General features: G+C 25.9%; 3 protein-coding genes across 3 annotated transcripts; 2 read left to right on the top strand and 1 right to left on the bottom strand.

Moving 5' to 3' along the window:
* The first annotated feature begins 991 nt into the window (after positions 1–991).
* Positions 992–7,149, top strand: LOC114121169 (transcriptional regulator ATRX homolog). Its single transcript, XM_027983387.2, has 2 exons — positions 992–1,370; positions 3,260–7,149. The coding sequence occupies exon 2, from the start codon at positions 3,275–3,277 to the stop codon at positions 6,746–6,748; it is 3,474 nt and encodes a 1,157-aa protein (XP_027839188.2). The 5' UTR covers positions 992–1,370; positions 3,260–3,274; the 3' UTR covers positions 6,749–7,149.
* Positions 7,150–7,604: 455 nt separating this feature from the next.
* Positions 7,605–12,112, top strand: LOC114121190 (DNA polymerase subunit gamma-2, mitochondrial). The gene is made up of 7 exons (XM_050203721.1): positions 7,605–7,824; positions 7,961–8,093; positions 9,110–9,215; positions 9,294–9,470; positions 9,586–9,772; positions 9,841–10,064; positions 12,053–12,112. The coding sequence occupies exons 1-7, from the start codon at positions 7,605–7,607 to the stop codon at positions 12,110–12,112; spliced, it is 1,107 nt and encodes a 368-aa protein (XP_050059678.1).
* Positions 12,113–14,148: 2,036 nt separating this feature from the next.
* On the bottom strand, positions 14,149–17,478 carry LOC114121193 (protein phosphatase inhibitor 2-like). Its single transcript, XM_027983420.2, has 4 exons — positions 17,071–17,478; positions 16,790–16,978; positions 16,447–16,535; positions 14,149–16,376 (listed from the first exon to the last, which is right to left on the bottom strand). The coding sequence occupies exons 1-4, from the start codon at positions 17,175–17,177 to the stop codon at positions 16,228–16,230; spliced, it is 534 nt and encodes a 177-aa protein (XP_027839221.1). The 5' UTR covers positions 17,178–17,478; the 3' UTR covers positions 14,149–16,227.
* Positions 17,479–21,260: the final 3,782 nt, after the last annotated feature.

The following is a 21,260-nucleotide window of genomic DNA, read 5'->3' as shown; positions in this document are numbered from 1 at the left end:
ATATATTATAGAAAATATTATCTTCGTGTTTTTATTGTTCAATCCCGAATATGCCTATTATTTTCCCTCGAAATTTAAATAATATAATGACAGATTGATATTGGTATTGGGTGCCTATATTATATTTTGTTTATTGTTATAAGTTTATCGCTTTACTTGAAAGTATCACTCAAATACACAAAATTAATTTTAATTATTTGCCATGCCTTGTTTGGACAAATGTTGTGTTGATAATTGTTTAGGAACATCTAAATCAAGGTTTTGTATTCCTACAATTTCACATGGTAATTGGGAAAGGTCATTGGGAAAATCTTTAAATAAGAGATCTAGAATATCTGGTATTAAAAATATTGAAGGGAATACCTGTATCTCCAATGCAGCTCAACTAGTCCACCTTAAGTCTAAAGGATTCTTAATTCATCCGGATAGTAATTTTTTTATTTTAGTAAAACTCATTGAAACATCATTTGCAATTAATGCCAATAGTCCAAATGCTTTTGATGATACGGTTGAACATTTCTTTAACAATAACTACACAATCCCTTTTCCATGTAATGAACATAAGTCTGAAATTATTGAATATATTTTCATATCATATTTGACGATGAGAATGAGGCAGTTCACTTTTATGCATAATAAAGAAAAGAAGACAACAAATAAAGTGAAGAAAAAGTTATCAAAATTATCGGCAAATTAATTGAATTACCAGTAACTTTGATATATTTATTATTATTTATATGAATTGTCTATACATATTTTTAATTTATAATTCATAATATATGTATTTGTATACAATATTAAACTTAAAATATATGATTTTGTAGTATTTTTAACTTGATAGTGGATTTTGTCATTTCAGTTAAAAATATTGTCAAAAAAATCCATTTTACATATTATATTTTATTAGTTCCTTATTCTATCGGTATCATCTGTAAGCGCTAGGTGTCTTGCCGCAAGATGAGAAGGTCCGAGCTTCAAAAATATTATTGATAACTGATAAGGCACATCGTTTCGTATCCTGTTCCTGTATATCTTAATTCGTGGTTATTTGTGACTTTTGTATATTCGTGGAAACCCATGGTCGCGTTTTATACGACTAGTAATTAAATCATGTCCAAAATATTAACAACGACAATAATAATAAACAACTTGCGCCACTTTACACCGAGAGTCGCGTGGCTTAGTAGTATTGTAAATAAGAGTATTGCATTGGACGAAGATTTGGTTAAACGCCTGGAAACTGTGTCACATGTTGGATTTTCAAAACAAGGTGGTTTTGAAGTTCTAAGTGCATCAGTTAAATTTGCCGATCGTCTCACTGACATTGATACTTCCAAAGTGTTGCCGCTCATTACTGTCTTGGAGAATTGGTATGTAATGTACCTACTTATATAATGCAATATTAAACTTCAGTAAAAATATATACCTATTTATGATTAAATAGAATAAAACTGTTAGTTCATACATATATATATATATATATACGTATTAGTATAATTTATTTAAGATATGAACAAAATATACTTGTAGTAATAATGATAAATATACTACAGCACTACAACATAGCAAGTATACTATAGTAATTGTAACCTGATAAAATAAACATATTTTTATCTAAGAAATATTAAATTAAGTATAGATTGGTATTACGTTTTTTTTTTTTTTTTTACATAGATATTGTTATGATTGTGTGAGTATATGCCTGGGTTCTAGACATATGAAACGTATGAACAATATCTCAATGTCTTAAAATTGTTTATGTTCAAATCAGTGTAAATTTGTCTACCACCAATGAATATTGTTAAAGTGTTAAACACCGAGATAACCATTCTTATTTTTATTTTTTACATTAGTTAATTTATATTGAATTATTAAAATAAAAAACAATACTTAATGTATACTTTAAGTTAATTATACTTAATTTTATACGATTGCTAGTACATGCCAATATAACCCATGTCACAATCAGGAAGTGGCGGTAGATTATTACCCTCCCAAAAATATTTATTTTTATAGTGGTTAACAAAAGCGATCAAAGTCCAGGTCTTACCTGCTGAGTATTTCATTTGAAGTATTAAGTTTAGAACTGAATTGGTCTAAAGTACCATATTATATAGGTAAATACTGAAACCTAAATCAACTAATCTATTAACGTTCATTATAATATACAGTCTGTCCCAAAAAGTCCCGTATCACCCTTAATATCTCCACGGAAAATCAATATATTTAAACTCGGTTTTTTTCACAATACTAAGTATGGAAATTCTGATTGAATGGCATAACATTTTTGCATTTAAGAATTTTAAATTTTTAAGATAGCCATTTGTTGAACATATTTTTAAAACAGTTCAAAAACAAAAAATTTAAAATTTAATAAAAATTGACCAAGTTAGAGCAAGTTATGTTTTTGAGTAATTGTAATAAAAAAATCAATTGTTTCACATTTGAATAATAAAATATCAGCATAACAATACTTTTATAAACCTAATTAAAATTTTGATTTGAATATCAAGAAATAGAAATAGCCGTGTCTTATCGTTTGCTGAACAGTGAAACTGGTTACCTATGCTTGGGTCCAAAAAATTTAACTCTGTATTGCAAATAATAGAGGTCACTTCGAACAATTATAAAAATAAAAAAAATAATGAATTATATTCGTTTTTATTTAATAAAATCTTTTTTTTTTCTATTAACAATCAAGTTTAAAAATATCTGAATTTTAATTTTAATCTTTCCTAATCTCAAAAACTTAAAATTCTAAAATACCTATATAAAATTTTTTTGAATTAAAAAAAAATTAAATTTTATGTTATTCAATCAGAATTTCCATACTTAGTATTATAAAAAATACCGTGTTTAAATGTATTGATTTTCGGTGGAGTTATTAAGGGTAATATGGGACTTTTGGGACATACTGTATATACTATAAAAAAAAGGTAGGTCAGGTGTAGTTAATATTATTACTTCTAATTTTACTGATTATTATTAATATGTTCATTCTTAAGCAAACTCTATTATTAAACATACATATATATAGTCAAAATAAATTCCCATCATTACAAATTTATGTACAATAAGTGATGTTAATGTTATTTTGTTTAATTTTATATTATTTCAAAATATAAAATCTTTAGAGTTAATTATTAATTGTTATTAAGTAATTAAGTTCTTTTGTCAAAAGGAAATGTTTAAATAATTAAAATACAATTAGGTAGTAGGTATCTATAAATCATTATAAGATAATTTTTTTTTAATGTAGATCCTGGGTTCAAATATGGCAAGAACAAAACCTAAAATAATCAAAAAAACAAAGAAAGTAAACATATCAAAAAAGAAATCTACCAATATGTCAAGGAATAAATCAGAGCAGGTTAAAGGAAAAATCAGTACAAATAATGAAAAAAATAATAATGATATTGTACTTGAGTTAATGACAAAACACCCAGAACTAAACCAAACATTTGAATATATTTTATATTCTAACAAGTATAAACATACATTAACTGATGTTTTTAATATTATAAAAATGTTATTTGCCAAATTGGAAGAATTGGAAAAGTGTGATGTTGACCTTAACAGTACTTTGGACAATATTAATCATAATAATAAAATTAAAGGTTTAATCCAAAGTACTGCTATCAATTTATCTCATGTTGTGGAACAATTAGATGTAAATGAATCTACATTCTTAAATTTTGCACTTAATTTTATTCCACAAACTATTACAGCTGACAATCAAAATGTTACTGATACTTTAGTATCTAGTTGTGCTAGTGTACCTATAGTGTCAGAGAACTCTATAATTTTTAGTTCGCAAGCATGTAATAGTGATTGTTTAAGTCAAGAAATAAAAACTGAAGATATAAGTGACCAACTCATGACAAATATATTTGGTGGACATTATACTATTGTATTGTCATCAGATGATGAGTATGAAGAAAACAATGATTATAATGACTGCAGGAAACAAAATTCAACAAAAAATAAACCTCTTCAGAATGATGTAGACAGTTATGTAATAGGATCAGACATTAAAGTTATACTTGACCAAGATATAATTTCACAATCTAAACAAAGTAATCAAGATATTACTATTTCAAAATCTATATCTCCACTTAGCACACCTATACAAAAAATTAGGAAGGTTAAGCCAAAGATATCTGATAAAGCTATAGAAGAAGCAAGAAAAGCTGACTTAGATTTAAGAAAACGTCAGATTGTTCGAAATGAAGAAATGATGAGTATAATTAAAGAACTAAATCTAAAGCCTCATGAAATAGTATTAGAATTTGATATTGTTAAAAAAATTCCAGTTGTTAAAATCGCTAAAGAATTAGCTAAATCTTTAAAAATACATCAGGTGGAAGGTATTCATTTTTTATGGAATACAGTTTTTGAAACTGTAGAAAAAACAAATAACTCTGAAGGGACAGGGTGTATTTTAGCCCATCGGATGGGTATTGGTAAAACATTGCAAATTATAACTTTAATATACACTATATTATGCCATAGACAAATAAATGTAAAAACCTTTTTAATTATTTGTCCTCCTGGATTGATTTATAATTGGATGGATGAAATATATAAATGGTTAAAAGATATTGACATTGATGAAGTTGTCAAAGTTTATGATTTGCCTAAGACACAGAAATTATACAATATAACAAACATAGCTACGTGGAAATCTAAAGGAGGTATTCTTATTCTTAGCTATGAGAACTTTAAGAGTTTGGTGAATTGTAAACAAACTGATTTACGTGAAGCATTCAGCCACACATTAATTAATCCTGGACCAGATGTTGTTATTTTAGATGAAGGACATTATATTAAGAATACCCAAACTATACTATTAAAAAGTTTAACACAAATCAGAACAAAAAGAAGAATAGTATTAACAGGAACTCCTATGCAAAATTCTCTTAAAGAATATCATACATTGGTAGAGTTTGTCAAACCTAACATACTAGGAAATCTTACAGATTTTGTTACAACATTTATCAAACCAATTGATGCTGGTCAATTTATAGACTCACATGATGAAGATGTTAAAATAATGAAACAACGTACATTTATTTTACATAAACTTTTACAAAATACTGTCCATCGCATTGATGATAAAAACCTGAAGCCTTTATTTACAAACAAAATAGAATACACAATAGAGGTTAATTTAACCAAGTTCCAATGTGAATTATATGAGAAGTTCTTGCGTTATAACAAGTCATCTAATGATAATCGTAATGTATTTTTATGTCTACACGTGTTAACATTAATAACATTACATCCATTAACATTGTACAGATTAAAACTTTTTAAGAACAGCAAACACCAAGAATTGGGAACTGTTGTTGATGAAAAATTATCAAAGGAATTGTCATGGATTGAAAGTTATGGAGAAGATCCGAGATTTTTTGAAACTAGACAAAGTAATAAAATTACATATGTCTTAAATACAATTGATGAATGCTCTAAAAGAAATGAAAAGGTACTTTGTTTTTTAAAATCTCCATTAGCTTTGGATGCCTTGGAATATTTTTTAAAGCAAGAGAAGAAATGGGTTTTAGGAGAAGATTATCTCAGAATGGACGGTAAAACACCATTGTCTATACGAAATCAAATGTGTGAAGCTTTTAATAATCCTGAAAATACTACTAAACTTTTTCTTTTATCCTTGGGTACTGGTGTTCTTGGATATAATATGGTTGGTGCTAATAGAGTATTATTACTCAATACATCATGGAATCCAAGTAATGACTTACAAGCCATTTATAGATGTTTACGATTTGGTCAGAAAAAAACTGTCTATGTTAACAGATTGTTAGCTAAAGGAACTGTAGAACCAAAAGCTTATTATCGGCAAATTTCTAAACTAGGAATGGCTAGTAGTGTTATAGATTTACAACATATGAATCGAAAAGTATCTTATGATCAAACTAATGACTTATTTACATTTGATTCAACAAAACATTTTAATCATCTAGTTCCTGACTCAAAGGATCCCGTATTAAACCAACTAATCATTAACAATTTTGAATCTATTAGTGATTTTAAAGAACATGATTCCATGCTTGTTGAGTCTGTAGAAGAACAATTGACTATTGAAGAACGTAAAGCTCTTTGGTTGTCATTTAAAAACAAGCAATTGCCAACTAAAAGTTTGATTAAACCAAAACCACTCTCTAAGTTATTGAATACTGATGAGCTTAAATCAAAATGTATAACAAATAACAAAACAGGTGAGTTTTCTGGTTCTATAAAAAGCATCCAACCTCCCAAAGAAACAACTATACATTCTAATGAAAGACTTAGTTCTAGAATGCATACAAATGTCAACAGTGCCAAACAATTAAAAGCTTCTTCACCCAAGAGAAAACCTGAAACATTAACAAGTACTGCAGAAACAGTGAATTGTTCAACAGATGTAAATGATCAATTCAGAATTCCCAAGCTATGTGAAAACAGGGGTGAAAACTATAACCGCTCCAGAAATATTGAACCAATACAAAATCAGTTCAGAAGTTTTCAACATAAAACTTTTAATCACCATAAAAGGAACCGTGCATCAAATTATCGATTTTCAAAATTATCTCCTCATTCATCGATGTCGACAGATTTTAGAGATCAACCTAATCCAAATTTAAGAAACCAATCGAACCAAAATTCTTATAATGTAAACCGAACTTGGTATTCTCATAATCCAACGTCAACTGAAAATAATATTTCAAACCGATCTGGTTTGTCAAAATGAATAAATCAAATTTTTTCTTTGGATTAAATAAATTATTCATAAAAGTAAAAATTTAATACTGGTATTATGATGCTATAACATGAACGTTTTGCATACAAATACTAACAGGTTTAATATTATTATGTAGTTATTTTTAGATTCCAAGTAATTTCCTAAGTTAAAATTTAAATTATTTATAAGTATTACTGTCTTAATATTTTTTATGTAAAATTAATAAAAAATGTATTTAAAAGTGTATCTTTTATATGTATATAAACTATAAAATTAAATGAAATTATAGTACAAATAATATCTTTATTCTTTGTACATTGAATATTAGTTATAAGATATTAATATTATTTACTATATATAATGTGGCAAATAAAGAATAATAATATTATATACTTTTACTGTTTATATTACCTATTCATTGTTTATTGTTTAATATTAGCATTATCTTTTGATAAATGAAAAAAAATATATCCTAATTTTTCCTTACATTTATCCATTAGTACCTACAGGTATTATTTAAAAAACTATATTTAATTCCATTTCATTTATTCATTTATACTTGTAAAAAATACACTAATATGTTATTGAAATTAATTAAATTATTTTGAATTTTCATTTTAAATTTGATTTAAAAAATAATAATAATAATTTTCAGGGACACTGGTTTAAGAAAAGATATATCTTCAGACAAAATCACAAGAAGAGAAATTATGTGTAATTCATTAGTTGTGGAAGAAGATTATTTTATTGCTCCCTCAAATCAAGTCTTATAAAAATAAAATTTTTGTAGAAATAATTATTTATCTAACTCATAGTTATATTTTTAATTAAATTAAAATTACTAATTCAATTTTAAGACCATAAAATGAGTCTACTCAACAGAATATTACCCATGTGTAAAGCTTATGCATACATGGAACCAATAATCATCAATAGTACTATTGACCATTTAAAATATGGTGCTACAGGTGAACTATTATGTCAAAATATCAGAAATGAATGGTTATATAGCAATGTGACTAGTAGAGATGAAAGTGTATTTCAGTTTTGTAATGCACAGGAAAAATACAACAATGATATTCTAAGTAAGATTCATGAATAATACTAACTTATATTTAATTGTTTTAATAATTAATATTTTGGAATTACAAAAATTATAAAAACCATTTAATATGTTAACAATAGAATTATTTTATTATTGTTATATTGGTTTTTTCTAAGGTCTTAAAGATCCATTTATGAATGCAAAACAGTTTTGCAATAACCAACTACCATTCAGTTTTGCTGATTCCAGAAGTATCTGTGAACAATCAGATTCAAAGGATTCTGGGATTGAAGATAGAAAATGTTTTAGGTAATATACAAAATACCTAAAACCTTATTTAAACTACAATTTATTAGAATAAATGTTGATTAAAGATAAAAAAAAACTTTGGATTATGATTACTGAAAAAAATGTTGATGATAACTAATATAGGCATAACTGTTCTATATCTGTATTTTATATTATAAATTATAATTATAAAAGTAAGGTACCAAGGTACCTCTGATATTAAAATAGTCGTCAAATAGCAAAGCACAACAGCAATCTAACGCTAACATACACAATTGTTGGTTTTCTGTATACTATGTTAATTGAAATTGTTACTAAACATTTTAAAACTTAAGAAAAATGTGGTATACAATTAATTGCTTACAGTTATAATGTAATCAAGCCTACTTGAATGTTTATTGTCAGTATAGTAAAGACGAGTAAAATATCTTTTAGGGAAAAATTTCTGTAAGATAATTGACCATAAGAATGAATTATTTAAATAATATGTATATATATATATATATATATATTTATTATTAAATAAATAAAAATCAAATAATTCAAGTGGCTAGTACTTATTAGGTCTACAGATTCAGAAGAATTTGCTTAAACATAGTTAATTTTAATCTAAAAAGATATTGATGAGCATTGATTTTAAGCTTCGAAACAAGTGTGTAGGTTGAGATTGAGTACTGGACCTTGCAAGATACTCAATATACAATCACAGAAACAGAATAGATAAATACAATTATAGAAGATTGTACGAATTAAGGCAGATGAGTGGGAAATTCTAATTAAAGAAAATGTAATATTACATGCTTCTGTGGTTCGTGGATATTAGGTGTGTTATTAAGTAAGAAAACATTTAAAAACAAAAATAAGATTATAATGTAATGAGAAGAGAAATCTTGTAGGTTATCGGAGATATTAATACTCAGAATCTAAAATAATAAAGAAAGTATATGTTTATAAAATATTATATATTTAGTTAGATACCTATTTAGTATTTCTAAATATTATCAATATTACATACCTACTTTTTTTCCCTTATGTAGCCCTAAGAAATTTTCAAGATTAAAATATTTTGCATTTTGTATACCAGAAGAAAGTCAACAATTTTTCTATCATTGGCAAAGGCAACGCAAAATTTGGTGGAGAAAAGTAAAAGTAAAAAATTAAAACATTTTTATAAGAATAATAAATTATGTTTTTACATTGCATATGCAATGTACTGAATAGTTCTCGGCCAATCCTGGTAGATTTTCATTGACAGAAATATTGACCGATGATAATGGCCAAGAGACCACAGAAATTCGTGCTGAATTTGAATGGGGTCAAGAGACAATTGAAACCATACGTAACGTAAACACTAAAATGTTTGATAATCTTGAGCCAGCTGAACAAGAAATGTTTTTAGTGAGTGTTAAACACCAAAATATTGTACCTTTTTTTTGTGTACGACTATACAGTGTACAGTGATAATAATCAATAACAATATTAAATAATTCTATTTTTTTTTTCAATTAAATAGTCAAAGATAGGAAAAAGAAAAGTCTTGCCTCACGTTGTGGAAAGTGAAACTAGTCTCGAAAAAGCGTGTATGGTGTTTCTGTGCGACGGATATGCGGAGTTGCCTTATCATAATGATCGCAGAACAGTGTTCCGGTTTCATCGTAAATTGGCTCCATATAAAATAACATTTGCAGCTCCGTTATTAAGTCAGTCAGATAATCAAGTGTGCAATTATTGATTTATTTTTTAACAAATTGATTTTAAAAATTTGTAGATGCAAAGAAAGCAGACGAACTGAGGCAACTCTCCATATACTTAGGACTAAATTTAAAAAAATCTGGAGTATCAACCTTAATATCTCCAAACATAGCAAAAAAATCTCTTGAATCACAATTCACAGATTCAGACTACCTTGGCATACCTTATATAGCTGTACTCAACGAGTCTACTTTAGAAGATGGTATTTTAGGACTTCGTAGTATTGAAACTACTCTTGAGGTAGGACTTATAGCATATTTTGAAACATTTTAGATATTATATAATATATTGTCGCATTTGGTACACACTTAATATGTACATTTTGATTTTTGGATTTGTAGGTTAAGCTAAAAAATGTATAATATCCTTTTTTAATTACAGTATGGGGGGAAATAAGCCCATTTCAGTAGTACAGCCTGTTTACAAACATATTTATACAAAAAAAGGCCTAACTACATAGTACATAATATATAGGATTTGGTATGTTGATACCCAGGTATAATAATTACACCCACATTTATTTAACAATTTAAACTTTTTCAGTAAATATTATGCAGATAACAATTTTAATACATAGTTACATCGTATGTAATATATCCACACAAAGATAAAAGCATTTTTAAATTTATTGGAGGACTGCAATCCCTCTCAGTCTATTTAATACTTTCTTACTAAACTAATTAGCTTATACTATTTTTTTAATGATGTTTTTAGCAAGGTTAAAAAGTTTGAAATATCAATAAAAGATTTGGGATATTCAACTGTTTTTAAAGCAATTTAAAAGTATAGGAAATACACATACCTAATTTATAATATAAAAATTCTTCATTTAAATTTTGAAAAAATTGCCTATTGAAACAAAAAACCAAAATTTTGGTTATTTTTATTGTTTTAATTCAAAAAATGTATTCAGTAAAATTTTAAAATGTATGTATGATTATTTACTTAATTAAATTTTCAAAAATTGTGGAAAATTGTGAAAAACTGTATTAATAAAAAGGTTAAATAATGAGGAAGATAAATGTCCGCCTTGAGGAACCCCAGACGTTACTCTAAACTTTTTGGATGAAATACCAAATAAATTGACAAATTGCCATCCATCGGTTAGATACGAGTGGAACCAGGATAAGAGGGGTTCTCCAATACCTAATTTATCAAAAATGTAAATGAGGTTGAAATGATTAACAGACTCTAACACCTTAGAAAAATCCATAAAAATAGTGTCAACTTGGGTTGATTTATTAAAAGCATCGTGAATAAAGGAAGAAAAAACTAAAGCATTGATTGTAGTGGAACGACCGGGGAAAAAGCCATGTTGGTCAATAGTTAGTGTAGGTAATAGAACTTTCAATTCTTTTGAGGACCAATTGTTTGAATATTTTCCCAATAAAAGGGAGGTTAGATACTGGTCTGTAATTAGTGACAAGCGAAGGGTCATCAGATTTTAAAATAGGAGTTATTCTGCTAGTTTTCCAAATAGATGGAAATTTTCCTTCACTTAAAGATTTATTAGTAAAAATTTTAGCTTCGACGAGACCCAAACGAACTGTTATATATGACTTTTGTTAAGAATCATTTTTCGAATGCAACAAATTATTAATGAATTCAAATTTAACTCATCAATTACAATGATCTGCTCAAAAAATATGTATACTCAAAACTATACTTAAACTACTGGCTGAACCTACTATACAGTTACTCTGACTTCCCAAGGTTTTTTAAAATTATTATTTTTTTTAATAATAGCAATTCCCATTTATATTAGTTAATATCAATTAACATTTTCATAAAATTTGTATCATATCAATTGTTTTTTTTTTGTGTTCTACTTAGTTTAAAAAAAACAAAACAAGTTTTAATTTTTAATTTAATTTTTTTAGCATGATAATTACACTCAATGTCTATTTGAGTATACATATTACATACACAATTTTTAAATTTGTCTCTAAATGTTAATTAAAGTGTATTTCATTTAAAAATTACAGTTGTATAATATACAACTGTAAGGTTATTATTTATTACCTACATACACCTAAAAAAAATATTTATATTTAATGAGATCATGAAGCTATATTTATTTGTACTATAATCTTTTAAAGTTAAAATATTGTTATAAGTTTATGTAAAAAACACTTAAGTCCAATACAACTTTAATATTTTTTAAGTTGTATTCTTTTTGTTTTTTGTTTTTTTTTTTTTATTTAATTTATTATTATGTTTGTTTATAGGAAAAAATCCATGTGGCCAAATTGACTTCTTATGTCGAACTTCTCATAAAGAATTACTAATTATGTCACTACTACACTTTAAATCTATAAAATGTAAACTAATCATATTTAATTTTTTAAATAAAATATATTTATGTAACACACATAAAAGATTTTATTAATGTTATAATATAACAAAATATATGTGTAACCTACTTTATATATTTATTGATTTGTAATAAATTGCGTCCTTAAGACAAATTAATTTTGAGATTTCTTCTGTTATACTCAATGACATATTTATATAAAAAAATGTATGTTTCAATAGTTTTTTTTTATTTCGTATCTAGCAATCATTTAATAATAATAGATATTTGTATGAATATTAATTATTAACTATAAATTAGTATAAAACACTATAAATATTTATATTCATATGCTTTTTTTTTTTTTATCACTGCCCATAATAGATCCGTTTTTATGTATCCTATAACCACATTATTATATACCTAATAGTTTATAGTTTATACATTTTGAAATTCAAACAATATTCAAAACATTTTGCATTAGACTTTGATTTAATTTATCGTCTATAATTATATGATTATTGGTTTTCTTATAAATAAGGTATCAAAAACAAACTAATATAATTTTTAACTTAAATGTGTTTAAAGCACTTTAATATTTATTGCAGTCATTTTTACATGTTTTAGTCATATTTTTTTTAGTTTTAAAAAAATATCACAAAGGATAAAAAATAAAAACAAATTAAAAGCCTTATTAATTCAATAATTATAACATAATATTTTATCTTTATAAAAGAAATTTCTATTTTATAAATATTATGCTGGGAATGAAAAATATGTTTTTGACTAATGTTTGCTAAAAATTAATATGTGGTTTGGAGTGATCAGCTTTGGGCAAGAATGCAATAAATACTATATTTGAAATAATATATGTTTCCAGTAAAATTGTCACCAGTGGCCGATTGGTTCTGAACTAATGTTCTGGTATGCGCGATCCCGGTTTGGATACCGAGATAACCACGGTACATTTTAGCATGTGGTGGCGTTACGACTCTGGAGCAAGATGGCCAGTAATTACCAACCTCCCTCTACCCCTTGGGTAACTAGACTTGTCTAGTTAACTAAGAACTATCTTTGACACCTTGACATGTAAAATGATACCAATCTCCAAAAAATAGCATGTCGCTTAGAAAGTAAAAAGAAGATGTAAAACCGTTGATTTGTTTATATCTTGTCAAGTAAAGTACTATTGACTAAAATAGTTGTTGGCTAGAAAAATATAGTTCAAACACAATATTTTTAGCGTTAATGAGTACTTATAACAATAGTTCAATATTAAAATAATTAAATATATATTCATCAGATGCATTTTAAGTATAATTATGATTTATTGCTAGTCAAATTGAATACATTTGTTATGTGTTAGTGTACATACAGATAAAAATATAATTAACTTTACCTTTCAATACAACCCTGATTTTATAATACTTTAATTTTGTTACTGAATACATAATAATATGATTTGTGTTTCAAAATATTTTATTTTATTTTTTAATTTTAAAATGATATTAAACCTATCATTCTAACAACAGCTAACAACTATACAATTGTATAGTACTACTTAAACTAAATAATAAATAAAATAATTTTTATACAATTTTTAATTTTGGTTATTATATACTAAAATTGTGTATGCCAGGTGAACAAGATTACAACTTAAATATATTTTCAAAATGTACTACATCTAACAAAACTTTTGACTATTTACTTATATTAGTATATTTTTATGAACTATGAGCATTTACAATGTTAAAACACTAGTTTATCATAACTTCTAATATGTATTGGTTTGCATTTGTTTATTTAAGAATAAAATTATTTATTTTCTAGCAAGGACCTATGAGAGCAAAGGTTTCTTCAGAATTTCAACAATAAAAATATATTATAAACTTAGAAAAACAGTTAATTACGTTTAATTGAAATAAATAATATTTATCACAGACAAGGTATAATTTATGTGTTTTATATAATATGTAATTGGTTATTAAATTATCCTTTCTAACTAGTAATCAATGTAATTATCTATTCTAGTTTGGTGGTTATCAACCTTTTTGTCACAATGATAATCTAATTTACATTCTAATAAATGGCACACTTAAAATATTTAGTGAGCTTTTGAAAAGAAATAAAACAATAAGTATAAATTGGTTTAACTTAAGAGTTCATAAAACAAAAATATAAAAAAATTGGTCAATGCAATTTTTAAACAACACATAATAGTATTACGCGACTCATCGATTGAGAACAAAGTTCTAGTCAACATATTTATTTAGTTTATATAAAAGAGTCAATAAAAAAAAAATATATAATGTATACACATGTATAATGGTAAATATTGTACATTACTTTATTAAGGTTATTACTTATTATTTTATTACACAAAATTATAACTTAAATAATCTATTTGACTATTTAACTAATAATGGTTAATAGTTAACAAAATAACAAACACCATATCAAATATATTATGAAATATTTTCTATTTAAAATTAACACTTTTTTTAAATCAAAAAATTTAATTATCTCATGTACAATTTTTTAAACTAAAGTTGTTAGTAAATATGTCATGTTATAATAAATATATAAAACGTACAGTTTAACAGTTCATAATTTTTTATTTTAATATTAGAGGATAAAAGTATTACAAACTATAATTTTTATAGTGTTTCTTATAGATATAGAAAAAATCTAATATACAATGTAGTCTCTCGTTTTATAATTGAGTAACACTTAACACAATTTTTTTTTTTTTTAATACTTTCAAAATTAAAACATACATAAGGAACACACAAACTCTTAAATGAAAATCTATAACGATAATCTTGTAAAATAAATATATTTTTGAAACTTAAAGTATCTGAAGCTTTCATTATTAGAAAGTTATAACTTATAAGTCTTATTTTTTAGTGATTTTTCTTCTGTCTACAGAAAGAAAAATATAGTCTAGAAATTTGTCAACAAACTAGGTATGAAAACAAAGATCCTGGCATTATTAATTTTTACAAATCTATGTTAAACAAGATCAAGTACAAAATAAATTTAAGGTTGAGGGTTTATAAATTATAGGTTCAAATTTACCATGAGACTATTATAATACTAAAGTTATAATGTATTACTATTTATGCATAAAGAAAATCACTAATAAAATCCATCCATTCAAAATAAAATATTTTATACTTATTTTGTTATTCAGTTAAAAATGATATTGTATTCAACAATAAAATGTGTTATCTTTCCAAACGTAACCATATGAAACAATAGAATAAATTAAAGATTCTGAACAGATTATGAATGTATTTATATTTAGTTTTTATACACACCAAATTTTCTTAAACCATTAAAAACATTGTTCATTAAATTGTTTAATGACACTAAGAGTTATGATTGAAAATGAAATAACACATTTTAAATTGTAATCAAAGCAGAACCAGCATTTTATCCCAACAAATAACAGTGATAAATTCATATTAAATTTAACAGTTATTATTACTATAAAAATTTATTTTAACCTACATGACGAAACCAAAAATGAAAATCCTAACAAAATATTCATATTTTAATATGAAACTCAACTAAAAACAATTTTGTAACTGTATAAATAACATTAATAATAAAACAATTTGTTTTATTTTGTCTCATTAAGCAATAAGCGTGCATTAATTCAGGAAATAAAAGTACTTGACTTTTGATAAAATATTTAGATGTCCTATCTAAAAACTGACAACAAGAATATAGCAGAATAAATAAATAATTAAAATACACTTAAAAATGTTGAATGTTATATTTGTTATATAATTTTTACATAAATTCTGTGTTAGGCAACATGTTTTAAGTTTATAAGCTATTTTATAAAAACTAACTAAACGTGCTTCAAATAAGCTATGAAAATTTCCCATATTAAAAGTAATAATTTATGATCAATAATTTTTTTATTATTATTATTTGAAAAATACATGAAATGATAAGTAATTCATATTTGTAGTTAACAAATTGCCAAGTATGCAAAAGGTTATCTCTATAAAATAACAATATAATACATCACAATAAATTTTTGTTCTTCAATATTGTGCAATAAGCTTTTAGAAAACATACAAACAAGATAAATGAACTTTATACCAGACTGGCTTCATTTTGTTTAATATTATCATCATTTTCATCTTCATCTTCATCTTCATCCATCATTTGTTTGGCTAGTATTTTTGCAGTCTGAAATTCATTATAATGTTGTTTTCTTTTTTTTTCAAATATCTCTCTTGTAACTAAAATGATAAAATGTATATAATTAGAACTATTAAATATGTAAACAATTTTAGGTAACAAATAACAAACTTTTGTCTTCTGGAGATTCATCTTCAGATTCAGGTTCTTCTTCTTCTGATTGAAATGAACTACTTCTCCGTCTACCGCCTTCTTCGATCCTAGTAAATCAACCAAATTAATATTTATTTATTAAGATTATCAAAATTTAAGAGACTGCATGTTCTTAATTGAGGAGATTTGGATGTTGATTATGAAGCTGAATTTCATAATAAAATGATATTTTATTATAGGTAGATGGTCTATTATAGACATTTATAAAATAAATATGTAAATATATTTAAAAAATTAATTTTAATTGTTGAAAGTTAATATCAATCACAATATTAGATAGTATATTAGTTATATTATATACCTTTTTCTCAGCTCTTCTGCATTTACACCGCCATCCATTTCGTCGTCATCTTCATTAATTTCCCGTTCATATGGTGTTTTTGGTTCATCCACTTTCATATGACCATAGTCTTTATCTGGTGGGTGTAAAGTCTTTAATATGTTCATCTCGTCCCATTTAGCAGACTTATTTGTATTTTTTTTCTGTTTCCTAAAATACAAAATAAAAGGAATATTATATAATGAATTATAGGTACTGCATCTTAAGAGTTAAAACTAATTATTGTCCTAAAATCAACTTACTCTTTTTCTTCATAACTGACAGAAGGCTTTAGAATACCTTTGGATGGTTCTTTTTTCAAGTTATCGGTGGGATTTTCAGATCCTGACGGACCCGAAGTAGAAGCCATCTGTATTCGATTTAATTTCTAATTGCAGTTATAACTTAAAATAGGAACTTCAATAATGATGCATTATTCGTGTATAGGAATTTAAACCCATTAGGGATAGTAACATACTATCGGTATTGACGGTATTTATTAAAAAACGTTATCACTTTTTTTTTTTTTAATAACAAACAGTAAAAATAATACTAATGTCGCTTTTGTTTGTTAAAATTTCTGTGAATACTGTGATAAAATTTAATTGTTAAAAATTAAAATGTTAAATACTATTTACCATGGATTAAAGTATATATCTCAGTCCGCGCTGTTTAGTGTTTACTGACCAATGTGCGGTATCAAATTCGAATTAATGGTACACAGTTGCAGTAACTTTACGAATCATATTAACACATGTAATATGTAAATTTAGGATAATAGCTTTCGATCAATAAAATAAATCATAAATTAATATTTTATAATACTAGGTAGGTCAAAGAAATAAGTCAAGTGTTGAATTAAAATATTCAAGTTCTTTTAATTTTTATAATTTTTTAGTATTGAATACTTTTTCAATAGTTTCAATGTCAAGTATTTTTTATAGTATTTTAAAATGTTTTTTAGATTCTGATCGACGAGCATGTGAATAATGGTTACCTTTGTTAGGTACCTATTAGTTTTACAATAATGTGTTTTTAATTAGATCAAAGAGCAGGAAAGAGTAAATGTTCTGGTGGTAATTGGTAAAAAAATTTAAGGAAAAATGAACAATTTAAAATTAATTTAAATGGATATAAAAATTGCTATTGTAATTATGATTATTATTACCTATTATTTTTTTAATCAGGACAATTATTATTTGAATTTTTTATTGAACGTTGAACATTTCCAATAAGAATAATTTTTATCGATGTACCTACTACCTACTTGGCAATACCTATAAGTGTATCCTAAAAATCTGTATTTTCTGCACCGTCTATATTCGACAGAGAAAATTTCGTTCACTCAAATAATAACATGTAAAACTAAATAATGAAAACTCATATTAAGATAATACGATGTAAATATGTAATTGGTAACAATAAAAATTATTTTACCGGAGTTTTTCCACTAAGCCAGCAATCAAAATCGACAACACTATTTTGGTAAAGATTTTTGTAGTAGATATAGACTATAGGTACTAAATTCAAAAGCAAAACTAACTATTGTGAAAATATTATTATATAGTATATTAGCTATATTTATTAGAAATTAAATTATTAAAAATGTATTATATCTTATTTTGTATTATTTATAAGCTTAGGGATACTAAGCCTTAGGGTTGTATCTTTATTTCATTTATTTCGAAAAAGGAATACAATAAGTTACATAAAATAAGTTTTGTCTCTCCTGTAAAATTCGAATTTCGACGTATATGTATCATATATTATAATATAGTACTTATATTAAAATCGTTAAGATTTATAATTTGATAATTTCAAACTTTAGACGCCATAAGTCAGGTCTTGGCGTCCTTGCACAGACCTAACTTGTCACTTTCGTATTTCTACCCTCGCCGTTTGCCGAGAACAGGATTTTCATCATTGGTCACTCATTTGCGATAAACATCGGCTTTTACCATGATAACGATAACAGTTAGTCCAGCTTATATCTCCAGAGTACCATATTATGTAAAGTTCCTCGTCAGGCATACAACGCTGTTGATCGGATGCGCGGCCAACCATAAGGCATAAATGTGCTATTGCGATTTGCGAGTTTCAACTCTCTAAGACCATTTATAGGATCAAGTTAGGTATTATTTGGAATTGGAACAGAGTATAGGTTATTTCTTAGATTCAACTCGCTCAGAGTACGTTTTGAGTGTGCAACAAGTAACAACTGAAGTATCTACGTTGCAATGGTTGCAATTAACTTATGTACCTATTATCTCGTTTAGTCACGGTACCTAGGTACCTATACGTAATTGGGTGACAGGCTGAGGTTTTCAGATTTTTTTGGAACTTCCGGAAATGCGCTTAAGCCTATACGAGTATATGACTTATGTACAATATATACCTATATTACCATTAATACCAATATACATTGAGGTATGACAAGACGTGCATTATCATATGCAAGATGCACAATTTGTTTTTCACATTAATATCATTATTCTCACATCCGGGAAATATATTATATAATAATATCACAACGTCGTCAAATGAATAACAATAATAATGATTATTAAACAACAACAATGAGCACGGCATTCTATGGGTTTTCGCATCATATACAGCCAATCAGCGCGCCTGATTTATTATACTGCTTTTTTATTGGTTATTATTATTATTGGATACGTTTTAACATATTTTAAATACTTGAGTATCAGTCGTAGTCGTCAGTTGTAGTTCAGTAGTTGGAACGCAGTGATCTATACTTCAAACCCCGCGTGACCATTGTCACATCTCATACACGGTGACAATAATAATTAATTCATCGTCGACTCTATATACACATTCTGAGGTGAGCCGTGGACGATTGCTTAGATCAGGTAAGAGTAGATTTAAATGCGTGACAAAAAATCGGTACGCTTTTGTAGTAAAATTTTGAATTTATTAAATTAAATTAATTTTATAAAATTTCACACCATCATGGATGATGTCAATGCAAACGTTGTAGGTAGTCACTTCATGAGCTATAGCTATTACTATACTATGGTTATAGGTTAGATAGTCAATGAAAATCAATTTTTATTTTATTATTTTTGAAAATATTTCAAACATTTTTCTAAAAATTAATTGAATTTAATTATTTTAAATACCTACATTTTTTATGCGATACTTGATATGGACGGATTTAAATGCAAGTTGCGTTTTTTTCTGGTTCAAAAATTTAAAACCAAATTTTTCATAGGCTTTTCTTCAATTAATTATAGAGAAAACTCGAAGTGTTATAATAGGAAAAATGTTATGAGCGTTTGAATTTTAAATTTATTCGAAATCGCGTAACAATAACGATTTTAAATATTTGTTTTTATTCAAAAATTATGACTTGAAAATTTCATCAGTTATTTAGATGGACATTTTCTAAATATTATTTTATTTTCAAAATAGTTCGCTTATTTTAATGCTATTTATAGGCATTTGAAATATTCGGTTTTGTTTAGTTTTTTTTTTTTTTTTAAATATCGATAAAAAATTTTTGACAGAGTCAAAATTTTTGAAAATTGAATACAAAGTTCCTCATAAGTTAGTCTTATAGTGATTCAAAAATTATAAGAATACAATGGCAAAATTTTTTTTTTATTAGTATTTGAAGGTCAAGTATATAATGACAAAAGTTCGTCAAAATCATGAATATTTGCAAATGATTTTGTAGTTCAAATTTATAAAAATGTTTATATGCGTAGCTAACTAAGAGCTTAAAATGTAATACAAGACTTTTCATAAGTTAGGAGTAGAATAAAATAGATAGTTCTGGAGCTCCTCCCCCTTAAATTTTACATGTAAAAGCATAGGCTTCTCTGTATAGGCAATTCGTAGTACAGGCTCCTCCCAAACTTGTATTAATTACTCAATATAGGCAACCCGCAACACGCATAAACCCAACACCATCACCAGATCCTACACGTAACCGGCATATATTTTATACCTTCTCCTTCAAACCCCCACCTTTTGAAGAAAATAATATATATAATTCTGATGTACATTATGTGTATCGACTAAATCGTACCCTTGGCCGACATATATCCCCCCCCCCCCCCAATCAAATATATTACCACCCCTTTATTTAATACATACACACACACAACATATTTACCATCACATATACATACATACGTCATACATATATACATACGTACAAACATACTCATAATATAATATAAGGTACCTACAACATAACACATATACCTATCTAAAAATATTATATTATCTTCTATTTTCAGATTATAATGACATTCAAAATATATATGTATAGCTAAATCGTTTCAATCAAAACTGTTATACTTAAGGAAATTGTATTTTCTCATGTTATATGGATAAAATCTAATTTAATAGTCATCGATAATGTTCACATTAAGGTATATAATGTATTGATAGTAGACACATTAGGGTTAGATACAATGTACATCAG

This window comes from Aphis gossypii, chromosome 3 (assembly GCF_020184175.1).
Source record: "Aphis gossypii isolate Hap1 chromosome 3, ASM2018417v2, whole genome shotgun sequence".
Lineage (NCBI taxonomy): Eukaryota > Metazoa > Arthropoda > Insecta > Hemiptera > Aphididae > Aphis > Aphis gossypii.
The sequence above is the reverse complement of the archived record's forward strand: the minus strand, read 5'-3'. Positions and strand labels throughout refer to the sequence as shown.

Bases quoted from the DNA above. Each gene is read 5' to 3' on its own strand.
- LOC114121169 (XM_027983387.2), top strand. From the start codon at position 3,275: ATGGCAAGAACAAAACCTAAAATAATCAAAAAAACAAAGAAAGTAAAC.
- LOC114121193 (XM_027983420.2), bottom strand. From the start codon at position 17,177: ATGGCTTCTACTTCGGGTCCGTCAGGATCTGAAAATCCCACCGATAAC. The intron at 16,979-17,070 runs GTAAGTTGATTT...TTTGTATTTTAG, and splicing joins GTCAGTTATGAAGAAAAAGA to GAAACAGAAAAAAAATACAA. The intron at 16,377-16,446 runs GTTTGTTATTTG...TTATCATTTTAG, and splicing joins TGAATCTCCAGAAGACAAAA to TTACAAGAGAGATATTTGAA.
- LOC114121190 (XM_050203721.1), top strand. From the start codon at position 7,605: ATGAGTCTACTCAACAGAATATTACCCATGTGTAAAGCTTATGCATAC. The intron at 9,216-9,293 runs GTAAAAGTAAAA...TGTACTGAATAG, and splicing joins GCAAAATTTGGTGGAGAAAA to TTCTCGGCCAATCCTGGTAG. The intron at 10,065-12,052 runs GTAGGACTTATA...GTTTGTTTATAG, and splicing joins GTATTGAAACTACTCTTGAG to GAAAAAATCCATGTGGCCAA.